At 37.8% G+C, this 27,524-nt stretch overlaps 2 protein-coding genes across 2 annotated transcripts in view; one reads left to right on the top strand and one right to left on the bottom strand.

The window, feature by feature from the left end:
• The first annotated feature begins 248 nt into the window (after positions 1-248).
• On the top strand, positions 249-26,024 carry aff1 (AF4/FMR2 family, member 1). The gene is made up of 21 exons (XM_059358638.1): positions 249-254; positions 570-629; positions 2,877-2,935; positions 7,160-7,280; positions 7,844-8,674; positions 11,733-11,774; positions 14,229-14,318; positions 15,058-15,091; positions 16,602-16,659; positions 17,049-17,190; positions 17,985-18,998; positions 19,090-19,178; positions 19,322-19,538; positions 19,720-19,817; positions 21,014-21,077; positions 21,162-21,298; positions 21,482-21,553; positions 21,924-22,017; positions 22,169-22,203; positions 22,290-22,528; positions 23,053-26,024. The coding sequence occupies exons 1-21, from the start codon at positions 249-251 to the stop codon at positions 23,175-23,177; spliced, it is 3,627 nt and encodes a 1,208-aa protein (XP_059214621.1). The 3' UTR covers positions 23,178-26,024.
• The window catches only part of LOC131992357 (macrophage mannose receptor 1), a 23,488-nt gene continuing 21,711 nt past the window's right edge, over positions 25,748-27,524 (bottom strand). The window contains exons 47-49 of the mRNA XM_059357915.1: positions 27,382-27,444; positions 27,056-27,201; positions 25,748-26,412 (exon numbers count right to left, since the gene is read on the bottom strand). Of these exons, the coding sequence (XP_059213898.1) occupies positions 26,368-26,412; positions 27,056-27,201; positions 27,382-27,444 (254 nt within the window). The 3' untranslated portion in view covers positions 25,748-26,367. The remainder of the gene's footprint in view (positions 26,413-27,055; positions 27,202-27,381; positions 27,445-27,524) is intronic.

Here is a 27,524-nt window from a genome sequence, read left to right as displayed (position 1 = left end):
TGCAAGGAGCAGTGGGCAGCACATTACTGCGGGTGTGCAGCTGTGCAGGGGGGTTAGGTGCCTTGCTCAAGGACACTTCAGTCCTAGACCTGTCAGTACCAGGATTCGAACCGGCAACTCTCCAGTTACAAGCCCGATTTCTAACCTCTAGGCCACGGACTTATAGACTTGTTATAGGAGCTGAGGTTTAATTCCAAAATGTGTGCCAAATGCAGTAACAGAGTCAAAATGAAATGCAAAGCAAAAACATGTCTGTAAGAATGCAGATGGTTAAAATCTCTCTTGATCTATTCAGCTGTTCCGAGCCTCCATTAGATCTAAATGCAGTAAGATGATGTTGGTGTGCTCTGCTGGCAGACAGCCAGTAGCAGAATAACATAACCACCCAGGGTGAGTGTCCAATAACAGACCTTCCTGCACAGTCTGTACTCAGGCCTGCATTAAATCATACACGTGCTCCAAGAACAGGCTGCTCGATTCTGATGTGACGCACTTTATCAGCATGTTCAGCTATACAGTATACATCTGGTTGAAATGTTTTAAATGATTTGTCTTTTTTTCTGCTGCAGGCCATCACAACCACTGTGTCATCAAATCTGAACCCACTCAGCAAAACTGGCACCAAGGTGGTACAGTGAGTCAGACGACTTTATGAGCTCTGCTTCAGTGTTTCTGGGCAGAATAGTGAATGTGTGCCAGCTCCAGAGGTCCTGATTTTTAGCTGTAATCAAGGTAAGGTATTGCATCAACTGCCTGTCGTAAAAGGATGTGAACGATGTGTCTTCATTTCAGAATGCACCATATTTGTTTAATTGTATTTTGTGCTGTATCCACAATTCAAATCCCTCCACCAAACCAAGATGAAATGATTACCATGCCAGGGTTCGTTGCTTTCTTGTGTCCCCTGAAGTTAAAATGTTCCATTAAATGCCAAGTGACAGCTGTGTTTTTTCAAAGCATGTCCTGCAGCATATTAAAGTCATGAAATGTCCATCCAAACAGTCTACAGGATTATCCAAAAACATAACAAAACCAAAACATGAGCTGCATAAGTTTAAAAAGTTCCTTTTAAAGAAAGGGAAGTAATTCTGTCAGATATCAGAATGGAGTACCAGAGAATAAATGTGCTTTATATTCAAAACACACACACCAATTGTTTTTAAACAAAGCAGCTTATATTTATTCATTTGTTTTTCAATGTGTGTATTACAAATATGAGTGCAATTACTGTGTGCAATAATCCATCAAGGACATATCTGTTTAAGTAAAAGATTTGTTCCCTCAGCTGTTGGCTTCCTAAACAAACTAGGGTAGTAGCTTTGTCTTTCTTAAGCAATGTAAATGATTATATTCCATGATGTCTCCCATATGCTTTTATGCTTTAATGTTTTTATGTTCTGTGTTTTGTATTTATTATGATTATTTGTTTGTTGTGTGACATTTTTAACTACTGAATGCAGAACAAATTGCCCCTCGGGGACAATAAAGATCAAAATCAAATCAAAGATGTATTTAGTGTATATAACTATTTTATTTTATTTGTATTTTTGTCTAGTTTTTTTCTTGTTTAATTTTTATTAATCACTCATTGACTTTTTCCTTTGTTTTATTGACTCCCAAGTGTTACCTTATCTTATATCATCTTATATCATAGCTCCTTTTATTATTTAAATATTTTACTTTTTACTCCACTACATTTAGCTTCCAACATTAGTTAATTTTCAGTTCCAGATTTAACATGAAAATTTGTCATCATTTCAAACTGATTATGCATAGGCTTTAAAATACGTTTTTAACCCATGAGAACCCAGACCTTTTTATCCTTGAAGGAAAATTATGGGGGATATACCACAGACCAGTGAACCACATAGAACACATTTATGATGTTTTAAAAAAAACAACAACACTACCCATAAATGTCAAAGATCTGTGATGTGACATTAACGTTACATTGGGCGTTTATGGAATTTATGTTTATGATATTTCTTATTTTAAAATAAATAAACTAGACACCTTTCTGACACCTTTCTGACGTATACATCACAGCTATATTTTTGCTACTTTTTTTATATTAATTTGTTCAGGAAATATGGTCAAAAAAGGATAAATGCAATACAGGACATTAACGAATTAGAATTGTTAAATGGGTTTAAACTTAGCCTAGTAACAAAAAGTAAGCTTTTTGAAATTAGCTACTTTTTCACATTTCGGCTTCACAGGCTGAATATGGGAGATTCTACAACAAGTGTTTGTTACATGCGTGTCCCCATGGGTTCTTATGGGTTAAAACCTTTCAGCTTGACTCATAAACAGCAGTAAAAACATAAATACTGATGACTGTACCAAGTCTGTCACACAGGGGGAATAGTTTAAAGTTGGGTCAAACTGTTACTTAAAAGTAAGATGATTTGCAAACATGCATAGGCTTTAAAATCCGTTTTTAAAACTTTCCAGCTGGACTCATGAACAGCAGTAAAAACATAAACACTGATGACTGTACCAAGTCTGTCACACAGGGGGAATAGTTTAAAGTTGGGTCAAACTGTCGCGATGAGGGAAAAACAGTGATTAATACAGGTCTTAATGGGCTTTTTTGTTATATTTGATTTGTATTCAGTTGTTTAATATTAACACAACTGCTGTAAAGCTATTTAGTGACAAGTTTGTAGTGCATTGAGTGTATAAAACTGTGCTTTGGTCCCCGGGTGGCTGAATAGAGTAGAACAATCCAGCAGGCAGAGAGAGAGTGGACGACCCAAACACGGACGTATAGCAGACAACTATCAAACAACAGCCCTTTAAATTAACTAATTCCTCAGCGGTAAATTAAGAAAATGTGACCGAGTGTGAGGGAAACCCTTGGCGAGGACTGTCAGAAACACACGACAACCAACTTTGGTTGTTGTGAGAGGCGCACCATGGCATCTGAGCCGAGGTAGGTGAGACCAGCCCGGCTAGCTGCTAGCCTCACAGCCTGCCCGGGGAACTAGAGTTAATTAGCTAGATACGGTTAACCAGCAGACACAAGTAAAGTTCGAAACTCTTAACAAAGTATCAGAAGTAAACGTAGTTTGGTGGGTTTCTTTGTCAAAGTGACGTGCAGGGTTTTAGCTTTGATAAGCAGTTCGAGGGAGAGGTGGAATCAGCTGGAAAGAGCAGGCTGGTGTGATTTTTACCAGCTGGTTTGAAGGGGCTGCTGTGTTTATACAAGCGAGATTATGCACGTTAACAGTTTTTAACCCATTTAATCCCAATTTTTTTCCCAGACATTAAAATATCCAAATCATGTGTCACTAGTACTCCTTTGAAATAATCAACCATTAGTTGAAAAGATTTTAATGGAAAAATAGGTGGAAAAGTGTGTTTTATGTTCGGTCACAATAGTGACTGGTGGGATAAGATGTTGTATCTACCATTTACTCATCAGGCTGTCTCATTCTTCAGAGTTACCAAACTAACTGAATTTCCCCTCGGGGATAAATAAAGTTATTTTGATTTTTTTGATTTGATTTATAGACTACATTAACATATTTCTCCTATGCAGTCATAAAAATGATTATATTTCCCTTTCCATTTATTAACAAATGTAGAATTCTGTTACTGGTAGTCTCCAACTATGCTAGAATGTTATTCTAGTGTGACTTTGGCCTACATTATTTAATATATACAACCATACCAATATGAATACTCAGAGGACAATACATAAGGCAAACAAAAAAAAACTGTTATCTTCTAAATGGGTTAATGCACTTTTTATGCATATTTACATTGAATATCTGTGAAACCTCATCCATCTGGTGTTTTGAATAACCTGGATTTTGCGTAACAAGTTAGAGAACAACTACAAAAAGGGTTGACTCTTGTCATCTTACTGTAAAATCACTGAAAGATGTGTTTATGACAACCTGCGCAGGAGAGATACCTTAAACTTGTGCTTCACTCACACTTCACTGCTTTACTTTTTTCTTACCTGTAGTGCTATTTGTCAAGGTAGATTGTTTTGGTGTGAGTTGCAGAGTGTTTAAGATATCAGCTGTGGGATGTCTGTCTTCTCTCAAATATAATGAGACTAGATGGTACCTGGCTTGTGGCGGTTAAAGTTGGGGGACAAAAAGAATTTGAAGAACTCAATAGCAATGTCTCTTACCAGAAATCATGACCTGGTTAAGATAATCCAGATCCTGTTGTAAGGTAGTCTTTATACCAGAATTTCGAGTTTTAATAAAATACTAACATATAAAAAACAACTCAATATCTAAAGAAATAAGGGTCCAAGGAATAACAAACACCACATACACCACATACGAAGTTCCATCTAGTTTTTTCTTAAACTTGAGCAAAAGCAGACATCTCTATGCCTTGTATCTCCAAAACTCAGCACCTCACACAAAAATAATCTAGATTGATGAGTAGCGCAACAGGAAACAGGAACATTTTTAATTTTGAACTGTCCCATTAAGGCCATTAAAATTAAGCTCAACATGGTTCTTATTTACTAATATAATAATGTGTCTTAAGCTCCTTGCATAATGTTAAGTTAAATGGCAGCTTGAGATTTATTGAGACTGCTGGGTAGGCAGGCAGACTGGCAGCATAGAAGATCATGGTCATCTATTGCAGACTAAATAAAAAGTGAGTGTTAAAGTTTTTAAGGCAAATAAAAGTAGAATATAGCTTTAGATTGTTAGTCACATGTATTTACATAATATGCTGATAAGAGTAGGGTAACATTCAGATTTATATTCTCTGTTTACAAACCTAATCCTGCTGGGTATCATGTTTATTGTCACAACTTGGCCATTTTATGATGAGACATTTTCTGTCTGGGTAACAGCCACATGGGCAGATTGTGCACTTGGCAGCAAAACTGTTCACAAGTTTGCGTTGCTTGTTCAGAAATGTGTCATCATCTTCGGGAAGTAGAGCATCATTATAAAAAACTTTTTTTCATTGTTTAACCGGTTTGACCACAGTATGAAAACCATAACACAGGAAAAATGTGCGCTATCTTTTGAGCAGTATGACATCAACATAACTGATGATTCGGTTCCTTAGACTGTCAGTCTGTTAAATGGTCATTTTAGTCTTGCAACTAAAGATCTTTTTCATCGTCTCTTAATTTATCAATTCATTTTTCAATTAATCTTAACGTTAAAAAATGATCATGTAATGGTTAAAATCACAGGTTCAGAAAGCCCAAAGAGATGTCTCCAAATAGCTTGTTTTGTCCAACCAGTGATTAAAAAACAAAAGAGAGATGAAGCAAATCTTCACATTTCAGAAACTGAGAAAGTTTGACAACAATTTAAAAAATAATTGACAGTTTATTGAATATTACAGTTGTTGCTTCATGTGTGTAAGACAAATATTTCTGCCTTGAAAATAACAAATCAATATTTTAATATAAAAAATATATATATATTCACTTCGGAGATAGAATGAAAAACTCACATGAAAGCATGTGTTCCTCTGTGCTGTAGTGTGGGCTGCACATGCCATGCGAGCATGCACTGTGCATGCAGAGGGTTGTATTTTTACTGAATTCCTATTTAATGGGACACTGGCAAATTATCTGTACTTGTGATGAAAGAGTGTGCGGTGAGTGGTTGCAGTTCAGTTAAATGGGCTTACAGGATCAGGTAATGTGACAATGGGGCCAATCTATTTAAATTTTAATTCCTGTTTAAATTTTGGCCAAGTTGTTGCTGCATTTAAAGGTTTACACTTGAATTGTCATTCCTGTTAATTTTTTTTTTATCAAGTTGCTGGTTCCAATTCATTATTTTATATTATCTAATATTTATATTTATGTATTTGTCAGAAAGCAATGTTTAAATCAAGCCTGATGTTGTCATACAAGTAAAAGAATAACCTCAGTCACTTCTCAACAGTGAGGCCAAATCATAATAATTAAACACTGCTGTTGTATTGGTACTTTGTCTCAATGTATACCTGAAACCTAGGTATCGCTCTTGGGACTGAAAAGCTCAAAAAAGTTGACATTAGCATGTAAGCTCAACATTAACTTCTTTGGACTAAATATTTTTGCCGACGTGATCAATTATTAATCAGAGGTGGAGCCAATATTAGCATTAAACCACTGTATCAGTGCTAATTCTGGACAGTGTCTGTCCAAGTCAAGTCAATAATCAAACCCCTGGTATTTTTAGCAGGCACTGTTTCTGTATTTCTATCAGTTGTGTGCTCGTTTAACATTATCAACATGTAAAACCGTTGACAAAATGTATGTTTCATGTTAGAAGACTAGAGTGTAATTTAATACAGGCACAGTATGTTCCTTTCCCCCCTGGGTAGTACCTGGGACTGGGCAGTGCCAGTGTGTGCTGTACTAGTAGTTTTTTGGCTGGCATCTGCTCTATTAATGAGTAAGTGCTCATCTGTTTGGCGCAGTCCCAAATCTGTGCTGCTACAGTTTGTTGCCATGGATGCATCCCATTGGGGTTGCTGTCGGTGAGGAAGATCAACACTGCATTTTGGGAGGAAAACTACAAAATTTTACAAATGTGGATGAATGTAAAGTTTACTTTAGTATATTTAAAGTTTTACACAGGACCTCTTCCTGCTGTTGTTCCACAAAGTAATTTACTACAGTGAACAAGCTATTTTTGCCACTGGCTTCCTATTCGGACTAGTAGTATCCCTTCGATGTCTGCACTGGCTGCATGCCATCTTTAGGGACTAGAAGGAACAGATGTTAACGTTGTGGTGAATCCTCATGGCGTCTGTGAGTCTAATTAAAGTTGTCTGTTCATATGTTTGGCACTGTCTTCTCCCATTAGACCCTGGAGCTTTGCCCCCTGGGTTGATATATCTGTGATAAGATGCCATAAATTTGCTGTCTCTAAATTTTTTGGTGTCTTTAACCAAATGGAGTTCATCGTAAAGATTAGTCACAAAGATTATTCTTGGGTTTGTAACTGTATACAATCATAGAAAAGCTAAACCAATCCAAATTCTAGAGCTGTATACATAGAATAGGTTGTGCTCCACCATTCGAGCATGCCACCAATTTCAGTCTTAATGTTTACAGCTTCTTCTGCCTCTTTTAAATGGGTAATAATATTTTGTTTTACAGTTGAAATAATGCACATGTAAATGCAAAACTGACTTAATATCTGTCTTTCTTTCATTTCTGCAGTGTATACAATGAAGAAAGGAACCGTCTTCGCCTCCAAGCATGGGAACTGAGGAACCAAGAAATAAGCCAAACCAAAGAACTCAACACTGAGAATGTGCCGCTCTTTAAGGAACCATACAAGGTAAAAGACTAACTTAACAGGATTTAGTGATGACATGGCTTCTGCTGTAGTTGTTATGGGTAAAAAGATGCTTATTTGGATTTCTTAAAAAAATGTGAAGGATCAGTATCATGAGTGTTGTATCAAACCAGTTGATGGAAACTTCTCTAATTCACATTGTCTTTAATGCAACATTTTAAAATTTTGCTTCAAAATCTCGAAAACCAGATATACAGCAGTACTAGTACAGTCTTTCTTATCAGGCAGAGTGACAAACCGGGACAAAAGCCTAGATAGCTGTGATCCCAGGAAAACCACCATTGTACGGGTCATGTAATGCAATATGACAGCTATAGTAGCTTGGAAAATATTATTGGGCACTGAATTTGGTGAATACTGTAGAATCACAAATAAAACAAAAATTAGCTACCTAGCAATCTTTGCGTTCAAAATATATATATTTTGTGAAAAACACGAAGAAGAGATGGCAGAACTGTTTTCAGAGAATTAACATATGTTTTGTAAACTGCAATATCTGTCCTCTGTAAACATAACTAAATGTTGTTTACCCCTTGTTTTTGCAGACAACCAAAGGGGATGAGCTTTCCAATCGAATCCAGAGGATGCTGGGCAATTATGAAGATGTGAATAATCCGTATCCCTTTGCCATTGAGCCTTTACCCATTCCTTCTTATGTGGCCTTCTCACAGTCGGATCAGGGTCAGCTTAACACGGATAAGCCTCCATTCCATAACCAGGTCCATTACTCATCCACCCAAAGTCAGAAAGCCCCCTCTAGTGACTGTTACTCCACTCAGCCTGTGAGGATGCCTGCTCCCTCATCTTCTCCTAACCACCATCGACATTCATCCACTTTCTCAAATGCCACTTTGAACCACAGTTCGCTCACCCTCTTGGCGCATCAACAAATCAAGGGTGAAGTCCACTCAGATCTCAGGGATTGTGTCAGCCTTACCCAGGAAATGTCTTCTCAGTCTCCTGATGTTAAGCCGCCGCTCTTCCCACATTCCAGTGATAACACTGACATGGACACTAAGGACACCTTTGATGGACATACGCTTCAAGGGTCCACAGATCACCCCTCCGACTCTACTGGCACCATGGATGTTTCCACATTTAACCTGAAACAGTCCCCCAAAGATGCATATCTGCCTCAAGCCAACAAGGGCAGCGCACTACCTTCCCAAACCTTCCCTTCACTTCTGTCGTCCAAGCAGCCAAGCATAGTCATGACCCAGAAGCCAACAGCGTATGTGCGGCCCATGGATGGTCAAGACCAGGTGGTCAGCGAGTCACCTGAGCTGAAGCCTTCACCAGAGCCATATGTACCTCTACCGGAGTTAATCACCAAATCTGACCTGGGCAAAACGAAGATACTGCCAGAATATTTGGAGGTGAGTATATTTTCTTAGATATCATAACTTTAATACAATATCATATTATTGAAAGAACAGGTCTGTCGAACCTGATAATGTAATAAATTCCCAATAATGTAATAACCCCGATAATGTAATAAAAATCTGCACTTGAGTCCATTTAAAATGTAATAAAACCTGATAATGTAATAACTTCCCGATAATGTAATAAAGTGCATTTCCCAATAATGTAATACACTTTTTACCAACAATATAATAAAGTATAACACCAAGCACCTTTAGATTTCAAGAAGCTGTTGAATGCATTCGTGTGTCATGGATACCTCGTTTGTGAAAAACGGATGAACGGGTCAAAAGTTAATAAACATTCAACTTTGACCTGTTGGTGGCGCTAGAGCTCTTGAGCTAGAGTTGATACACAGTATCACCACTTGAACTCAAGTAATGGGTGGTCTGCTGTTAAATTATTACAATATTAGGGAATTATATCGAAAAATATCAGGACTTGCGAAATGAAGGCTAACCTGATAATGTAATGTTAAGGTATGCAATGATAAGGTAATGTTATACTTTATTACATTATTGTTTATTTATTTACATTACATTATTCCATTATTTGGAAATGCACTTTATTACATTATCGGGAAGTTATTACATTATCAGGTTTTATTACATTTTCAATGGACTCAAGTGCAGATTTTTATTACATTATTGGGGTTATTACATTATCAGGAATGTATTACATTATCAGGTTCTACAAGGTCTGTTATAACATTATACACCCAGCAAGAAAGCAATTAAGTATGTTTCCCAAAATCAAAGTCAATGTATTCCATTAATTACGATCATTTTAGTTGCAGAGTTGAAGTTGTCTTACAATATCATATACCAATGAATCTCTGGTTTGTGCTTCTCGGGACTGTGGGGAAGGTGATAGGACGAGGGAAGTCCTACTTATTATTTCCCAGCACTGTTGTCCAGGCTATGAATATACTGTGGGATTAGAGGATTGTGTGCCTGCTGATCTCAGGATGTTCTCTGAAACCTCTCCATAGTTTTGATATTCATGCTTAACTGTTCAGGCATTTAAAAAGATCCCGGACTTGCTTTGTTTGGGAGACTTTGGCTGAACTCCAGTTCAACTCTATTCATAAACGCATACATGCACACACAACCCTTGCACCTGCATGCAGCACTCCACACCTCCCCCCTCACCACTCCTGCAGCAGCTCAGCAGTGCTGAATATGCTGCTGGGACTAATCCAGTGCAGGATATCTTGGCACTTACTCATTCCCTTATTTCTCACTTATCACTCACTCCTGAGTTTAGTTGCACATCTCCAATAAGACATTTTTGTACATTTAGTATAAACAGAAATGTCTCTTTATCTTCAAAACTAATGGGACATAAAATAATGTATGTGTTATGCCTACACACGGGTCAATACAGAGGTGTCATGGTTCAGAGAGCAGACATGCTTTTGTAGACACAGCAAGGACAAAGGCAGATAAATCATTGTGACAAATGTGAAAATGTTTAGTGACACTCCAGACCCCTGCACTGTGATGATCCTGAAGTGTTAACATTTCACAAAAACTTTCAAGAAACAAATAAATAAAAATCAGGATTTTGATGTTTTCTCTGTGTTTTGAGAAATGTTGTTTTGACACTGTACTGTCCTCTTAGTATCACTATTTCCTGTTGATATAATACTATTTTGCCAGAATGCAGTTGTGAGCATGTAGTGTCATGTCTTACTCAGGTGCATATCATGGCATATGTGGCAAGCAGCCTGTGGTTTGTGCTTGTGTGTGACCTCAGCTGCCTCTGATAACTTCACCCCTGGGCTCAGCAGCAGAACAATAAATGAGCTTTGTCACCAACTTACATAACTTCTCTAGGGACCCATTCACTCCGACCATATCTCAAACACTGTCCATTCAGAGGGAAAAACTGAAAGACGGGCCTGAAAACAAACTGAAATGCAGCCTGTTGACTCATTCATTCACACACAGTATTTATCTGATGTAGGGGGTTGGACCATGTTGCTGCCTGATACAAGGTATTGCGTCACTTGTCTAGAGATTGAGGCTGTGGGGTGTAGGTTTTTTAAATTGGTTTGTTGGTTTTCTTCTGTCTGGATGGAGACTTGTGTTATCGGCATGTAGGGACCCAAATCAAATATAAACAAATATGATACACATTGTAATATTTTTCCCTTTTTTATGTAAACATTTACTGTGCCATAATTACATGTGGAAAACATGTTAAAAGGACAATTATTTCGTGTTATTCCTTTAATAACAGAATTTGTTGTTTTTTAATGTGACATAAATTTGCCAAATTACATTTATATCAAATTACTTCCCTCAAGATTTGATTGGACACTTGATTTTTGACATGGCATCTGTTTCTATCTCAAGGAGGAAGAAGCTCCCTTGCACCTCTTCACACAGGTCCATGCTGCTCTCTGCTGGACAGCACTGAAATGCTATACACCTCTTCACTGGGGTTTCTATGTTAAGATTTAAGTTTATTGTGGGATGGGGAATGAAAGCAATAACTGTTCTTTTTTATTTAGTTATGACACATTAAATTTATACATTAAAATGAAATGCATATAATGGTGTGTGTCGTATTTAACGTTTTTCTTTGTTTGCCTTGTTTTTAATGAGGCATTTTATATATAACATTCTGCTGTACTGTCTGTTATTTCAGTACCCCAAAAGTTGCAGTATGCCTTCAGATGACTTGCCACATTGCAGGTTTTAAAATAAATGACAGCTCTGGTATTACAACTGGCAATACCCCTAGAAGGGATGGATATCTCTCTATGCAGTTTAGATAAAATTACATTCACCACATGCAGCACATTGTCAACAAGGACTGAACAATCTTCGATGTAAATGAGGGTTGGATGAAGGCAAATTTATTTTTCTTAAAATACTGCAAATGGATTTCTCTGTTAAATATTAGCCCCTAAACAAATCTTTCTCTGTTTGTTCTTCGGGTTATAAATGAATGCAGGTTTTCATTCTTTTTGGGAACTCATCATTATTCCTTTCCTTTCCACAGACAAGGACAAATGAAGTTCAGTGTGTTGAGGACATCTTGAGGGTAAGTCCAGATTTTTAAATTCCCAATTACAGTTGGCTATTGAATTTTGTCATCATGTTAAAAATGGGTTGGGCAAAAGGGGTGAAAAGGTAAATCTTTAATATTTAAAAAATGCATGATTGCTGTTTGATATATACTGTGTAGCCCATTTGTTTAAAGTGCCTTCACTTATTAATCAAACCACTTCACTCAAGCTCTTGTTCCTCTTGCTTCTTTATTACACTGTGTTCCAAATTATTATGCAAATTATTTTTTTCTCTGATTTTCTTAATAGTCGATGCAAATGACAGTCAGCATAATTTCCAAGTCATTAACCGTTAGTTTAATGGATTCTAATGTTATTGAACAAACCTCCCAATGATAACAGTATTTTTTCAAAAATAAAAAACTTAAAATGCACTGTTCCAAATTATTACGCACGACAGAGTTTTATAACATTTTATAGGTTGTTAAGAACTGAAAATGCTCTTTTTTTTTTTATTTGCTACATTACGATGTCATATTTACTGAAATCAAAAGCTATTTCAATCATATTGTGAGTGTTTGGAGAGTTTCTGCTTGAATTTCTTTGCAGGATGTCAGAATAGCCTCCCAGAGCTGCTGTTTGCATGTGAACTGCCTCTCACCCTCATAGATCTTTTGCTTGAGGATGCTTCAAAGGTTCTTGATAGGGTTGAGGTCAGGGGAGGTTGGGGGCCACACCATGAGTTTCTTTCCTTTTTTATGCCCATAGCAGCCAATGATGCAGAGGTATTCTTTGTAGCATGAGATGGTGCATTGTCACGCATGAAGATGATTTTGTTACGGGAAGAACGGTACGTCTTTTTGTACCATGGGAGAAAGTGGTCAGTCAGAAACTCCACATACTTTACAGAGGTCATTTTCACACCTTCAGGGACCCTAAAGGGGCCGACCAGCTCTCTCCCCATGATTCCAACCCAAAACATGACTCCGCCACCCCCTTGCTGACGTCGCAGCCTTGTTGGGATATGGTGGCCGTCCACCAACCATCCACTGGACCATCCAGGGTTGCACGGCACTCACAGACGATTGGTCGTCATGTATTTCTGGGCCCACTGCAGCCGTTTCTGCTTGTGAGCATTGGTTAGGGGTGGCCGAATAGAAGGTTTATGCATAACTGCAAGCCTCTGGAGGATCCTACACCTTGATGTTCGTGGGACTCCAGAGGCACCAGCAGCTTCAAATATCTGTTTGCTACTTTGTAATGGCATTTTAGCAGCTGCTCTCTTAATCCGATGTTTTTGTCTGGCAGAAACCTTCCTCATTGTGCCTTTATCTGTCTTTATCTTAACAGTACGATGATCACACTTACGTTTTCGTGAAATATCTAAGGTTTTCATACCTTGTCCAAGGCATTGAACTATTTCACACTTTTCGGCAGCAGAGAGATCCTTTTTCTTTCCCATATTGCTTGGAAATGGTGGTCTGCTTAATAATGTGGAACGCCTTTCTTAAGTAGTTTTTCCTTAACCCATTGACACCTGAAACGCCTGTAAAACCTCTGGGCAATTTTAAAATAAGCCCCTAAAACCTGAGGTTTTTCTGGAAATTCAACAGAAGTGTCAACACTTCGACTAAATAATAGATTTTTCAGCCTCTGTAGCAGATAGAAATGAAATTCAAAAAGTATTTGAGAGCTTATACAAATACTACAAAACGACGTATCCGCTTTCCAGGCTTCAATGGGTTAAGTGGGCTCACCTGGCAAACTAATTATCACAGGTGTCTGAGACTGATTTCAGTGATCCAAAGAGCCCTGCGACACAATACCATCCATGAGTTTAATTGAAAAACAAAAAAGGTTATCTTTATGACACTCAAATACAATTTGCGTAATAATTTGGAACGCAATGTATTTTAGAACCTTCAAGAAAGTGCTGAAAATGTCCATATGGCAATATTTAATCATACAGTCAGTTACTTGGTACTGTTGAAAAGGTTTTAGTTGAAAACTGCATTATAACCTGGGAGTGTACAAGTCATGTTGTGCGATTGTTGATGGGGATTGTTGGGCCTGTAATCAGGGATTGATTTGCTTTTTCTTAAAAAATATATTGATAGCATCTCCTGTTACTGAGATATGAGAGCATTTGGCTGCCATGTTGATGCTGATGCTGTAGAAATAAATGTTGACTGTGTTCATGTTGCAATTTCAATAATAGAAGAGCAAACATACTTGTTTCTGGATGGCAGAACTTTTCTGTGGTTTTTCTACATAATAGTCTTGTGCTCTGGATCTTCAGTATTTTCTTTATCACTGTGTTCCTGGGTATGAAGCAATGGCAGTTATGAATGTAAAGAATGTTCAGTTATTTGACATTTCATAACATTTTATTTCCTCAATTATTTCTTGAATTATTTCAAGAGATACACTCTCACATTTTGTAGTTGTGCCATGTCCAGAGGACAAACTCTTTTTATTACACTCCACAGGAAATGACCCATTCGTGGCCCCCTCTCCTGACAGCTATACACACACCTAGCACAGGTGAACCATCCTCCAAGTCCCCGTTCCCAGCCAAGGTAAGACATAAAAATTTGAGTTGAGTTTGAGAATTCTTGAAATCCATCTTGATTTTATGCTCACTGGAACTTTCCTGGTTGCAGAATTCCTGCTTCCTTACTTGCGTTACTTTCTAAGATAGAGCCAATTTAAGTGAGGAATCCTTGTGATGGACATAACAGTGTTTTAATGTTTAATTGAAGCTAGTATAAGTTAGTAAACCCAAGTAGGATTTTGAAAAAAAGTTGTAGCTTCTGCAGTGCAAAAATCTAAACATTCCTCATTATCAGAAACTTTACCAAACTCATTCATGCTCCCCCAAGGATGAACCTTGAACCTTTTCCGTTTTGGTTTCCTCTGGTATCATATTGAGATCAGATTGTAAGCTACACAGAAAATGGATTCACGTATGGCTGGACTTTAATTCAGTATAAAATGGATATTAATTTCCTCCATCAAGTAAAATGTTGTAATTTGCACACAGGATATCTCATAATGTCAGATTTCTATGCATTTTGACGAGGATCCTCATGTTCAGGGGATTTTGATTTTAATGACCTTATGACCTCCACCAGTCTCAAGTCAAATGTTTTATGGCCTCATTACTGTGAAAACTCCAAGATGAAAAAGAAAATGATCAGGTTATAAGGCCTTAACTAAAGATTGTCGTGCATATAGAGTACTGATTAGTACACAAGTTTAGTAAATATAGATGGAAATGTACAAATCTCAATCAAACATATGTTTCTGTCTTTGCAGGAAGCAGAGCATGTCTCTTCATGTCAAGGACAAAGTGAGTAATGAGGGAACAACTCTGTACAATTCAGGCACAGAACATGATGATAAAAAGACACATTGTTACTGTGTCATGGAAAATCAATGCAAACCAGGACTATATTCTGTTTTGTCTGGAGTTGATGTTGGTAGCAGACAAATGGATCTCTCATCAGAAGCATCTGCTGTACAGCATGTAGATAAAAGGGGAGGTTTCATTTGTGAAAGTTGTTGTGATGTACAAATTCTCCCATGTTTTCTTCAGAGCAATGTTTCTGTGGCAACAGTACAACCACTGTGCCCCATTCTGTGAACTAGCCACAAAATACCAGTGGAGGGAAACTACCCTATAATTTTATCTTAAATTAACCTCCACTAAGAGTTAGAAGCAGTCACGTAGAAGGATAAGAGAAGGGGGATCTCTCACTGTTTTCAGGCCATTTCTTTTACCAATGTATTGTTTGTTTGTTTGTTTGTTTGTTTTTTTACCAATAACTGGTTTTCACCCTTCACCCTTCCATTACCTATTTCTGCTAGTTCCTTACCTCCCTTGAGTTATTTTAATAATTAATTTACTTTTAAGTGCTTCTGTCTTTAAAAACATCAGTCAGTACTACTGTTATTAGTCTGCTGGCTTTCGAAGAACCTGCCTTAAGTTCACAAGAAGCTGTCTGTCTTTTACCAACATAAAATAGTTGTTAAGTGCAACCCAATGTTAAAGCACCTGTTTGTTAATGCATTGTCCATCATACGTGCAAGTTGCTGTAAATAATGGATGTGACAGGATTTAGAAGTTAGATTATTGGTCACTTGTCAGATATTAACCTTTCATTCCTAAAGCAAATTCATTTCATATCACATGATATTGTCTGTCTGAACTGTTATCTTACCAATGTTTATATAGTATTTTTGTGGCTGCTTTGGCTATTATATGCATGACACAAAAAAGTATGTCTGCTCTGTGTTCTATTTATATTACATTGAGAAGGATAAGCAATTTTTTTTAAAAAGGTATGAAATATAGGAAGCTCTTGAGTCTAGAAAATGTGAGCAAGTTACTGTGTCATGATTACAGACTGAACCACCAGTACGATTTTTGTTTTACATGAATGATGCTGTTTTCTATTTTACAACATGATGCATACAGGACTTGAAGTTCTCAGACACCATGACTGATTTCACTCATAGAGCAGTTTTAAATTCATAGTATACTTAATTCAATACATCATACACATTTCCTCCTGGACAATTTTTCTGGCTCTTACTTTTTTCTTGCTTTTATCCCTGTGCATATGATTTTGTATTGAAATAGACTGTCCGTATCAGTTGTAGTAAAGTGTGTGTTTGAGTGTGCTAGGAGTCAGTCCCTGGGATGTCTTAAAGCTCAAGTCATTTTTTTTTTAAACAGGTCAGCTGAAACGCTTTGGAGCCAACTTCACATTAGAATGTGTGTTGTTGTTGTTGTTTTTTACAATGGCATAATACATTTTGTTGGAGTAATGTTTGTTTTCCCTGACGTTTCATTTCAGAAATCTTTGAGTCCCCTCCTGCAGATCCACCCCAGCTCATCCAGCAGAGCTCCTCCTCGTAAGTGACCTGGCTTTTGACATTTTCTCCCCATATTTTCAAAACAAGACTGGAACCTGAACTGTGAATTGCCAACACGAAGACCAATCAGGGCAGCAATTAAAGATTTTTGTCATCATCAATTAATCTGCAGATTATTTTCTTGACAAACTGTTCAGTGTTTAGAATTAAGGGAAATGTCTTATAATTTCCTACAACCAAAGATTTATTCAAATAATTTATAATTTATTATTAAAACCCAGAGATAAATGTATTGCTAGAAAAAAAAAATCTGCACATTTAGGAACCCTTTTTGCTTTAAAAATGACTAAAAGAAAAAGTTGATTAATCTATCTTTTCTGTATGACACTACTGTGTGATATCATTGTGGTGTTTTATGTGCGCTGCAGTTCATTTGAACCAGCACATTCCAGAGGGGGAGAGTCCGCCAGCTCCAGCGACTCAGACAGTAGCTCAAGGTCAGAGTCGGACAGTGAGAGCACCATCGAAGAGCCGCCTCAACCCCCAATGAGCATCTCCATTAAAACAGAGGTGATTTTCTGCTTGTCCCTTTCTTACACTGTTCATATTTAATAGGACACATACCCTCTTTGACAATATGCCATAAAATACAGAGGACCATCACTCTGGAATACCAGTCCAAGTGTAACATAAAAAAACACCTGTGTCATATTTACTGTACTAGGTTTGTGTGTTTGCTTATTGGCTTGTGTTGTATTCAGTCTTATTTGTAATGCCACTGCCATGTTGAGTTTGATATTATTACTAGTACTACTACTTTTCCCCCCATTATATAACATTTCGTTAAAGTAACAAATATCCAGGGTAATAGGATTAATTGTAAATCCTAAAGGGGAGGTTTTACTATAAGCCCTGTGTGGTTTCTTACCTCTCCTGCACTATTTATACTATCTTTGTTGTTATATATATTTTTTTATTACTTGCTTTGTTTTCTTAATAAACTAAACTGAACATGCATTTTCTATGTAAGCCCAGAAAGATTAAAATCTTGCATTATGTAAGTAATTCTGATAAACTTTTGCAAGAGAATGTCTTATAAAATAATGGCTCAAAGGTGCAGTCTGAGATTCAGGAGCCTTATTCCCAAGTTATCACATTAGGTTGGTCTGTATTTGGCGACCTGGGAATGAGACTCAGAAATCAACTATCTTACTCCAGAATCACATTTTGCACCTTTTAACTCTAACCTTTTACTCGCATTTAAAAATCACACTGTCAGAATTGGTCTTCCAGTATTCTCTGAGCTATTTGCCCTCCCTCATTCTTAAAAATGACAATGTTTGTTTGTTTGTTTGTTGTTTCAGCCTTATGCTCCAGCAGTGACCCATGGCGACTGGCAGTTGGGGAACTGGATCAGGTCTAGCCAGCAGACCTCAAGCACAGAAAATCAAAGCGGTGGTTATGCCTCTGAGAGCTCTGTTCACAAACCACCGCCACCGCCCACTCAAAGCTCCAATCGCTCACTCAGTGTAGAGGTCGTTGACCCCGCCAGGGAGTCCAAACCTCAGCCTTCTTCTCAGCAGAAGGAGTTCACTGATAGGCTTGCAAAACCTCAGCAGCACAGTGAAAGACCTCAGGAAAACTACAACCATCAAAGTAGCCAAAAATCCTCGTCTGCTGATCTGAACAGCTGTAGCAGTTCCAGGAAACTATCATGCAACACGCATTCCTCAAAACCAGTGAAGACCGGTTGCCCAGATCGCACTGAAGCAGCTATCAGTGTGAAGTCTGAGGAAGTTGTCACTCCACGAGACAAAGACCCCTGTTTCACAGATAGACCCAAGGTAAAGACGAAAACAGGACATAGTAAGAAAAGCAAGGAGAACAGTGACACTAAAAGAGACAGAAAGAGGACTTCTAAACACGCGTCACTTGACAAGTGGAAGGCTGGATCACAGCCTGAAGTCACGCAGGTCCTGTGTGGTCACTGCCGATGTCCTAAACCCTGCTCCTGCCCCACCCAAAGTCCTGCTCAGCCTGACCAGTTGCCTCCTGCCCCGCCACTCAGAATCAGTTGTAAACCAAAGTCAGAGACCATCTGCCAGAAGGGCACCAAGATTCCTCACAAAACAACCCACAAACACTCAGAGAAGACTGGGCGGACAGCCAAGACTTCTCAGGACAGGCCTCCTAGATCCCTGCTGGTTAAGATTGATCTAAGTCTACTTTCAAGAGTCCCACGGACTTCCGGCAACCACCAGGAGACACCCGGCAAAGCAAAGAGATCAGCACTGGTCATAGAGCAAGATGGAGGGGGCAGTGATGCTTCTAAAAAACACAAACTCTCCAAAACCAGCAAAAAGAGTATATCTCAAAATGTGAGGAATATCAGGATCCAGGCCTGTTAAAGTTAGCATACACATGTGCATTATATTTTTTATTTTAATGTGTTGATTTGTTGTCTTGCAGGTTGAGGTAGACAATAAATCTCTTCCCAGAAAGAAACCGAGGCTGGAAAACAAGAATACCTCATCAACTCCTGCTTCTGTCAAACTGGAGTAGGTTCCCTAAATCAGAGGCATTTCATACTTGTTTATTTGTTGTCTTTTTTTTACCAGGCATAACAATAGTATTTTTAACAAATTAAATGTTGTTTTTGCTGTGAAAGTGTGTCAAATAAAATTGTTTTTGTCACCTTCAGATGTTCCAGCAACGCAAAACAGGACAGAGAGCGAAAGAAGGTAAAGAAAAACCCTGTTCCTGTGCAGCATCCCCCGACACCCAAAGATGTTGCTAAAGGCACAAAGGTTCACAAGCGCAGCTCTGGGGAAACCGGTAAGGAGGCTGTAAAGGTCAAAGATGCACGCAAGCACAAGAAGAGCAGTGGGAAGCAAACTGAGTATCCACAGTTAGAAAAGGTAACAGGATATAATCATCTTGATTTTAGTATGTTTGTGCATTGCCTATTTTCCTGAGACAAGATTCTGTTGGATTTTATAGTTTGGGTGATTGTTACCAATAAAACAGGCTTAACAATGAACCAGTACATGAAAAGGAAACCATTCAAATTGTAGCCAAATGTCTGCTCTGCAATCCTAGCAGAAACCCCCAAAGAGCAGCCATGTCGCTGTCCCATCATCTTCACAGCCCCCCAGAGAAGCTTTGACTAACAGGCCCTTGCTGAGATTTGACGACCGGTAAGCCTCTTCTTCTGCTAAGCTTTCTAAATTGTATTAAAACACAGATTTTAATTTGTTATGTCCACTCAGAGCAGGTCCTCTGTCAGGACATAGTCCAGATTTTTTTCCTGTGAATGTCCAGACTTAATCTAGTTGTCAGTTTTGTGTCAATTTTCGAATCGGAAGAGAAAATTCACAGAACAGAGATGTGAGATCTCTCTAGAGTTACTTGGTGCCATCTATGTAATGGGAACTCTCCAGCTGATCTTTTAAAAGCTACACTAAGTGGCAAAATGACTTTACAAGTTTGATCAAATGTGCGTCATACTTGAGACCAATTTTCCACACTCGGTTTGGATGTAAGTAACCTCTAAATTTGGACAGCTCACACATCAGGATGAACAGACTCAAGGCAGCATTCGTGTTGCATGTTTGATAATTTATGGACAGAATTTTTAACTTGAGCTTTACCATGCCGTTTTAGCAAAAAATGTGATTTGTGGTTGACTCACTAACTGGCCACTGTTCTGGGTCTCAGCAACCAGCTCTCTCTGCTTGAGTGACTAGGCAGAACTCCTCTCAGGTGCAGCTCTCGTCAACTCGTCTTTGTAGTTGTTTAGATCATCAGAAAATTCTCTTGCACTCCTGAAAAGTTCTGGGGACAGGTGTGTTGGTGGAGAAGACACAGCGTAAAAGCACCTGCACACTTGAGGAAGGTCTTTGATTGAAACGTTGTATTAAAGTATCTTTATTAGGCAAGTGAAGACAGTGTGTTGGTGTTTCTCTTCTTTTTAGTTGTTCAGTTTAAAAGGGTGTATGTACAGTTCTTGGTGGTGTGTAACAAAACCACATTCAGTCTTTTGTCTCCCCACAATACCTCCCCACAGGTGCACAGGTAGCAGCTAATGTGTCAAGCTCTCCCCAGAATCAAAACAGTGGGTGGTCTTAAAAAAACTAAGGTCTCTTCAGCAATTAGCAATTGATATATTAATAAGGACACTATTGCTCAGAGTACTGCATGCCAGTTCTTCTGTGGGAGCAGTCCAAAGAGAAAACTGCAACATTTCATTGCCTCTGATTTAAAACTAATTGTTGCCAAATTGTTACACTGTTATTAAGTAAAGCTGTGTCATCAGTGATGACAAATTCTATTGTAATGAAGTAATAATTTAACATTGTTGTTAGTCATCTAATAAAGCTTCTCTCATCTGTAGGCAGTATTCTGTGAAGCATTACATTAAGGAAGCCAAAAAACTGAAGCACAAAGCAGATGCAGAGGTAGGTAGTCTCTTTTATTAATTAAAATGGCTGCAATTATGTGAGTAACTCATAACTAAGCTGTGTTTATTTTTCTCTCTCTAGTCTGATAAGCTCAGTAAAGCTTTCAACTACCTGGATGGAGCCATGTTCTTCGTTGAAAGTGGCATTGCGATGGAAAAAGAACCATACATTTCAAAGGGTTTCTACACTATGTTTGCAGATACGGTGGAACTGCTCAAGTACGAACCCCCTTTTATCATTATTATCTGTGGTTATTATTTTACAGGTTTGAAATGGTGCATTTAGTCTTTTTTTATATATATGTCTTAGTTAAATTCCGAGCTATACCATAAAGCTTTTTGGCTTCTCAACTGAATTTGATTCATGCATTAGTTTCACTGCCACATTCTTCACCCTCACAGGTTTGTGCAGAAGCTTAAAAGCTCAATGGACGCCTCCATTACACCCTCTGAAAAGGACTTTTTAGCTTTATGGTAAGATGTAGATGATACTTTCTAATGCCTGTAACATTAGTGCTTATATTTGTTTTTTCTTTAGCTTTATTTTGGTGAGAACAGATTTGGAGACTTTGATTCAATTCAAATTCTCATTTGTTGTCATTCAGTATTGTTTTTTTTAATCACTTGTCATTCTGGAGTACATTATGCCTTAAATAAGTGTCATAATGTAGTATGCGGTAAAAATTATGATTAAAAAAAGTCATAATAACATGCCATAGTGTAATATGTCAAAAAAGTGATAAAAAATGTCAATAGTATGACATTAAAGAATCCTGTTCTTTTTTTTTTGTTTAACAAATTGTGAATAACAAATGCTTCATTAACACTGAACTATGTTTTCTAGTTTGAAGTGCCAGTCTCTACTGCAGATGGCCATGTTTCGCCACAAACACAAAACTGCACTCAAGTATTCAAAGACCCTCGCTGATCACTTCAGTGTAAGTACTAATATGATACCATAACTCTTTAAAGCAAGTGTAATTGTTTTGCAATGATATCGAACAAACACCAAAGTTGATTCAGTAGTTTTACTGAGTTGGAAAGATTATTACTAATGTGTTGTTCTTATTAAATTTGGACCCCTTTCAGAACTCAAGTCACGATGTCTCTGTGGTAACACCAAAGTAAGTAGTGCATGTTCCACCAGTTATTTGGGAATATTACACTAAGCTGTCATAAAAAGCCAACATCTTTTCTTCTTTCCTTTAAGGGTCACAGACACCCCGTCCTACAAGCCCAACATGCCGTCTCCAGCCAACACATCTACCAGTGCAGCTCCCGCCTCCAACCACAGTGGCAGCGGGTTGGTTGTGGACCCTGTCTGCAGTACTGTGGCAGTTCCTCAGGCCATTGGACAAGTAGCATTCACCTACGTCAAAATCACGACATTGTTCTTGAACTCTCAAGAGGCCTGGGAGCAGGCAGAGGAGTTGGCACAAAGAGGCAGCGGTAAGCTGAATTAAAATGTGTTGATATTTCTACTGACAACATTAACATGCAGTGAATTAAGACAATTTACTGTTACTGATCCCCAAATAACTGCTATATGGCTTGTCAACAATTTATATTTGTATAGGTCCTTACAAAAACAAAGTATCAAAGTGCTGTGTGCTAGCCTGGGTATACCCATACTGCCTTGCGGGCTCGATTTCATTTCAAACCTGCAGACAGTCTGGAATCTATGGCCGTTACTTAGCCCTGTTTTAGGGATCCAATCACAGGAGGGAAGGCAAGACGATGACGCGTACTACTCGACAGACGGAAGCTTGTAGTTTTGTAGTTTTCTTACAGATCCAACATGGCTGCAGCAGACGCCAAGCTCTCTTTAGATCTAGCTGTAGACGGTGTTCTAGATAGTTTAGAGCCAAAGTTGATTTTAAAAGAAGAACAACGTTTGACTTTATGGAGGGTGTTTTCATACTGCTCATGATTATTTTTTTGTGTAATCCTTTTAATGTGTCTGTATGTTTCAGGTTTGCTGGCGGAGCTGGACACCGTTATGGGCCCGTTGAGCCTGACGTCAAGTATGAGCTCTATGGTCCGTTACACAAGACAAGGCGTCTACTGGCTGAGGCTGGACAGCCAAAAGGTAAAGTGACCAACAACCTGCTCACTGAACACCTGCAGAAGACTCAGAGCTGCCTCCCATTACCTTTACTTCACCTCAGCGTGTGACTCTGATAACCACATGAACTGTCCCTCAGACTCTTCCCAGTTTTCATTTCTTCTCATGGACGTCAACTCATCTCATTGAGAAGGTAGACAAAGATGTCATCTCATGTAATCATTGCACTTCTTATTTATTGTCTCTCTCTGTCTATCTGGCACTTTTATAAACCTGGGTTACGTCTGCTGTAATCCACATATTTCATGTCTTGCACGTACATTGTATCTTCTGGTTTCTCTTTTGAAATAATTTGGGAATCACATTTTTTTTTTATCCAGGGGTGACCTTAACTAAATTTGGATGGAAGCAGGTTAAATACAACCAGAAGTGCCATTTGGTAACTTTATAATTCTCTCTTGCCTTATCACATGGTTGTGGAGGAAGTCCTGACACAGATCGTATTTACTATGACCACTTTAGCTAATGTTTCTATAAGACACTGATCATGATTTTTCTTTATTTTTTTCTTTAAACAGATTCATTTTAAACTAATCCCTTGTTGGCATCTGTATTTTCAGTTTTTCAAATGAGTGTTTACACAGCTCTGGTAAGATTGAACACATTTTTTGTGCAATAATAAGTGCGTTATAAATAATCATTTTTAAAAAGTGCCATACAAAATACTGAATTGAATGTAGGTTGAATTATGGATTGAGTGTGTTGCCTATAACAAAGATAAATCTGGATATTAATAATGATATAAGGAGGCAGAGTAAGAAAGGTTATATGACTTCAGGGGAGATTTACCTGTGAGGTTCATACTGTTAATTGAAAAGGTCTTGTCCATGTTGCTACGAATGATGATTGGAAATGTTTTTGAGAGCTGCCAGACTCAAGATTCTGATGGCACATGGTTTTGTTGTTATGATGGTTGATAGTTTGCAGCTCAAGATCAGGATCTGGCTGATAATGACGAGTCGTGACTAGTTTGTTGGACCAAAGCAGATTTTATTCTTGTCCTTCTGTTAAGAAAAATTGCACTTGTGCCCTCCTTCTAATGGAAGTTATAGAAGCATCAAATTGAAGTAAACAACTTAAAAGGATAATTTGGGTTTATTGAAGTGGGGTTGTATGAGTTATTTACCTACAGTAGATGGAGGTTGGCATGCTATATTTAGAATATTTTCATCACTTCATTGAAGCCGTTACCTATGTTGTCTTTAAAGCCACCAAAATCCTTTGCTAAAAACAGCAATTTTACCTCGCAGAAAATAGAGGTTGCTGGTCTACCTCTGCCTTAATTGGTTAGTTTGTTTGTTTTATTGTGTGACTGGTGAATCTGAACTAACCATTTAAAACACAAAAGTTGCACTATAATTCAAACAAATTAGCCGATCAAGGCAGCGGTAGACCAGCATCAACTGTGTTCTGGAAGGTAAAATTGCTGTCTTTGAAGAAAACATAGATAAGAGCTTCAGTCGCCCCTTTGTAAACTTGGACAGAGCTGTCTGACAGTAAGATAAAGCGCTGACAATACTCTTGCACACTTAAACTGATATTGATAATTTTTTAGTGTGTTTGTTTTAGTGTCTGAAATACATTCTGCTGCTGCATCCGTTAGCTTCTGTGTCAGTACTCCTGCCCGCTTCTCCAGATTGGGGGCATGCTGAGCACCATCTTCTGTACTGACTGTAGATAAGTACCTCATACAACAGCACTTAAAGAAAAAATCCCACCTTCCCTTTTTACTACTTGCAAAAACAAAAAAGGGGAGGTCAATTTAAATCCCCTACTTTCCTGTAGGTATAGTGGTAGATGTAGTGGTGGACATTGGTCGTGCTCATGAGTTTGAGTTACCTTTCAAGTATAGCGGGACTACCGGTCGTTCAACAGATATGACACTTCAGTAGTGTTCACTTTATTTGTTTTTGCACCAGTAAGCTGCTTTCCTCTGTTTCCCACACTTTTGTTGAGTAGCAAATATTGAGTTGCAATACGTTTACTATAACTGTGGGAGTACAATAAAAGGCCAAACTATTGCTTACAAAATAATGCACTTTGTTGAGTATTTGTAGTTAATTTCAGAGCCTCGATGGACAAAAAGAACACCATGTTCCCAAGAAGACCGTCAGGACTGTGCTAGTCTTTACTCTTTGTTTATTGATTCAAAGCAATAAAGCACGAGTTCTGTTGGTTCAAAACTTTTAGTGAGGTGTTGACATTGTTATCACAAGTTCACGGGAGTTTCCAAAATAATCAGTATGAAATTAGTGATGTTGGAGAAGGAACATTACTGTAGTTTAGTGCATTTAAATAGCACATTTCTGGTTTTGAAATGTTTCGCTTGTTAATTCAGTTGGCATGTCTGTGTGCAATTACACAATAAAAGGGCTAAACGAGGATCACAAAGTGTTCCTGACTTTATTTTCTCACACAAATGATCGTGATATTTTTTTAAGTACGGAGCGAGTACACTGGTGCCATGGCGTTTGAGGTTATTTTTATGTACCGATTATCAGCAGGCTGCTTTAAAAATGATCTTTAGAGTTTCTTACCGTAGACATCTACACTGCACATAAGGTCATTCTGGCATTTGACATTCATGAATAATGCAATGGTTTTCCTGTCTTTTTCAACCTTTGGCTTTATTTCCATAATCCTTGATTGTCTGTGCTTCATTTATGAATTACTCCGCAACAAGTTTACACTTCTTGTCCAAATAATTATTTACTAGAAAAATGTTCAGAAAGCTTTTTGAAGGATGCTTTTTTTCCTTTTGTGAAATATGTAAAGAATTTGTGTTGCAGTGTACAGAGATAAATAAACACTGGGAATCAATTTATTGTCCTTAATTTATTGTTGTTTACTTGCATTTCTTTCAAAGGAAACAAGACTAACACAATTTAATGGTAAAGGTCAGTGAATAACACATGAACAGTGAATTACATGCACAACATTTCTGAATTACTCTGGTCATGCAGTTGTAAACATTACAAAACTGTTGCACTTCAAAAATATAGGTGCAACACAGGAAACCGTTTTAATACATCATATATTTATTAGTGTATTACAGTATATACAATAGACTTAAATTTGATAGTAGTCTAGAGACCTAAAACCAAATTGTTGCTGATTTGTTTTAAGAAAAACTCAATTTACTGTACAAAACTGGAGTGATGGTTTAAGTGTCTGATTCTCCTGGGAAGTTGGGGTTGGTGAAAGCAGGCTGCAACAGAAGAAAGACACAAGTCAGCATTTACAGTCCCATAAAAACTTGAAGTGTTGACACCCAATCAAGTAATAGTAGAACTGTACTGAATGCCCTTTTATAATGTAATTTTTTTCCCACATTAAAAGCTTCTACTGAGACATTTAAAGCTTCCTAAATATAAATATAATAAAACTCTAAATATATATTTTTTAAATCCTTAAAGGAAATCCTCAAAATGAATCAAGTTGTTCATCAGATTAAATGTATTTTAAGGTGCTGTTAAATTGCTGCTAGATGTATTGAATTGAAGCAGAATATTTCAACAGATAAAAATGCCAAATTTGGAAGTGATTACATTTTCTTAAAGAGAAAAAAACAAACAAACAAAAAAATATATATATATATTAGACTTGTTATTGGAAATGTTTTGGTTACACAAGTCCACTGGAGTCTATTCTACAAAAAACATGCAACTTATAATATTAGTGTAGCGTGCAACTTTAGAGAAACATCTGGTTTAAAATGTAACATTATTATTACATGCAAAAAAAAGAATCTGTTAAGTATTTCAATGTTTTAGAATTCAAATTTCAGCGTTATAAACAAAGCGCCAGACTATTCAGAACAGCTCGACATAACAGGCTAATCAAAAACTCACCACATCAATAGGAGTGTTTTTTCTTGTTGGCAGGCTCAAGCTGCTCAGTTTATACCCTCGCACTCTGACGACGTAGTACAGCAGTCCGGCTATCAAGGTGCAAACCACAACAGCTCCAATGATGGCACCGGCTATCACCGCTGCACCTGTACAAAGAGAGATACAGCAGATGTGTCAGCAGGGGAGTTAAAACATATTTTTCATTTTAACCGTTTCTCAACATTCAAACGTGTCTCTGGTGGGACATCTACTCTAGTTTGACAACAACATAGAAGGTAAAAATATGAAGATTAAGAAAGTTGTATTTGACATTTTGTCACACTTACTGTCGTCACCTGGTACTTCATCAGTGGGGAAAATGGGTGCACCACTGGGGTCTGTGTGATGGTCTGAAAAAGGGTTTCACACAGAGAAGCTGTTAATCTGCTTGTCATATCTCTGTTAGAATCTTTTCTAAATTTTCTTTCTC

The sequence above is a fragment of the Centropristis striata genome, chromosome 19 (genome assembly GCF_030273125.1).
Source record: "Centropristis striata isolate RG_2023a ecotype Rhode Island chromosome 19, C.striata_1.0, whole genome shotgun sequence".
Taxonomy (NCBI): domain Eukaryota; kingdom Metazoa; phylum Chordata; class Actinopteri; order Perciformes; family Serranidae; genus Centropristis; species Centropristis striata.
This window is presented reverse-complemented; position numbering and strand designations above follow the sequence as displayed.

Coding starts and splice junctions, on each gene's coding strand:
- aff1 (XM_059358638.1), top strand. Junction 19,539..19,719: donor AGTATCCACAGTTAGAAAAG/GTAACAGGATAT, acceptor CTGCAATCCTAG/CAGAAACCCCCAAAGAGCAG. Junction 22,204..22,289: donor GTCTCTGTGGTAACACCAAA/GTAAGTAGTGCA, acceptor CTTTCCTTTAAG/GGTCACAGACACCCCGTCCT.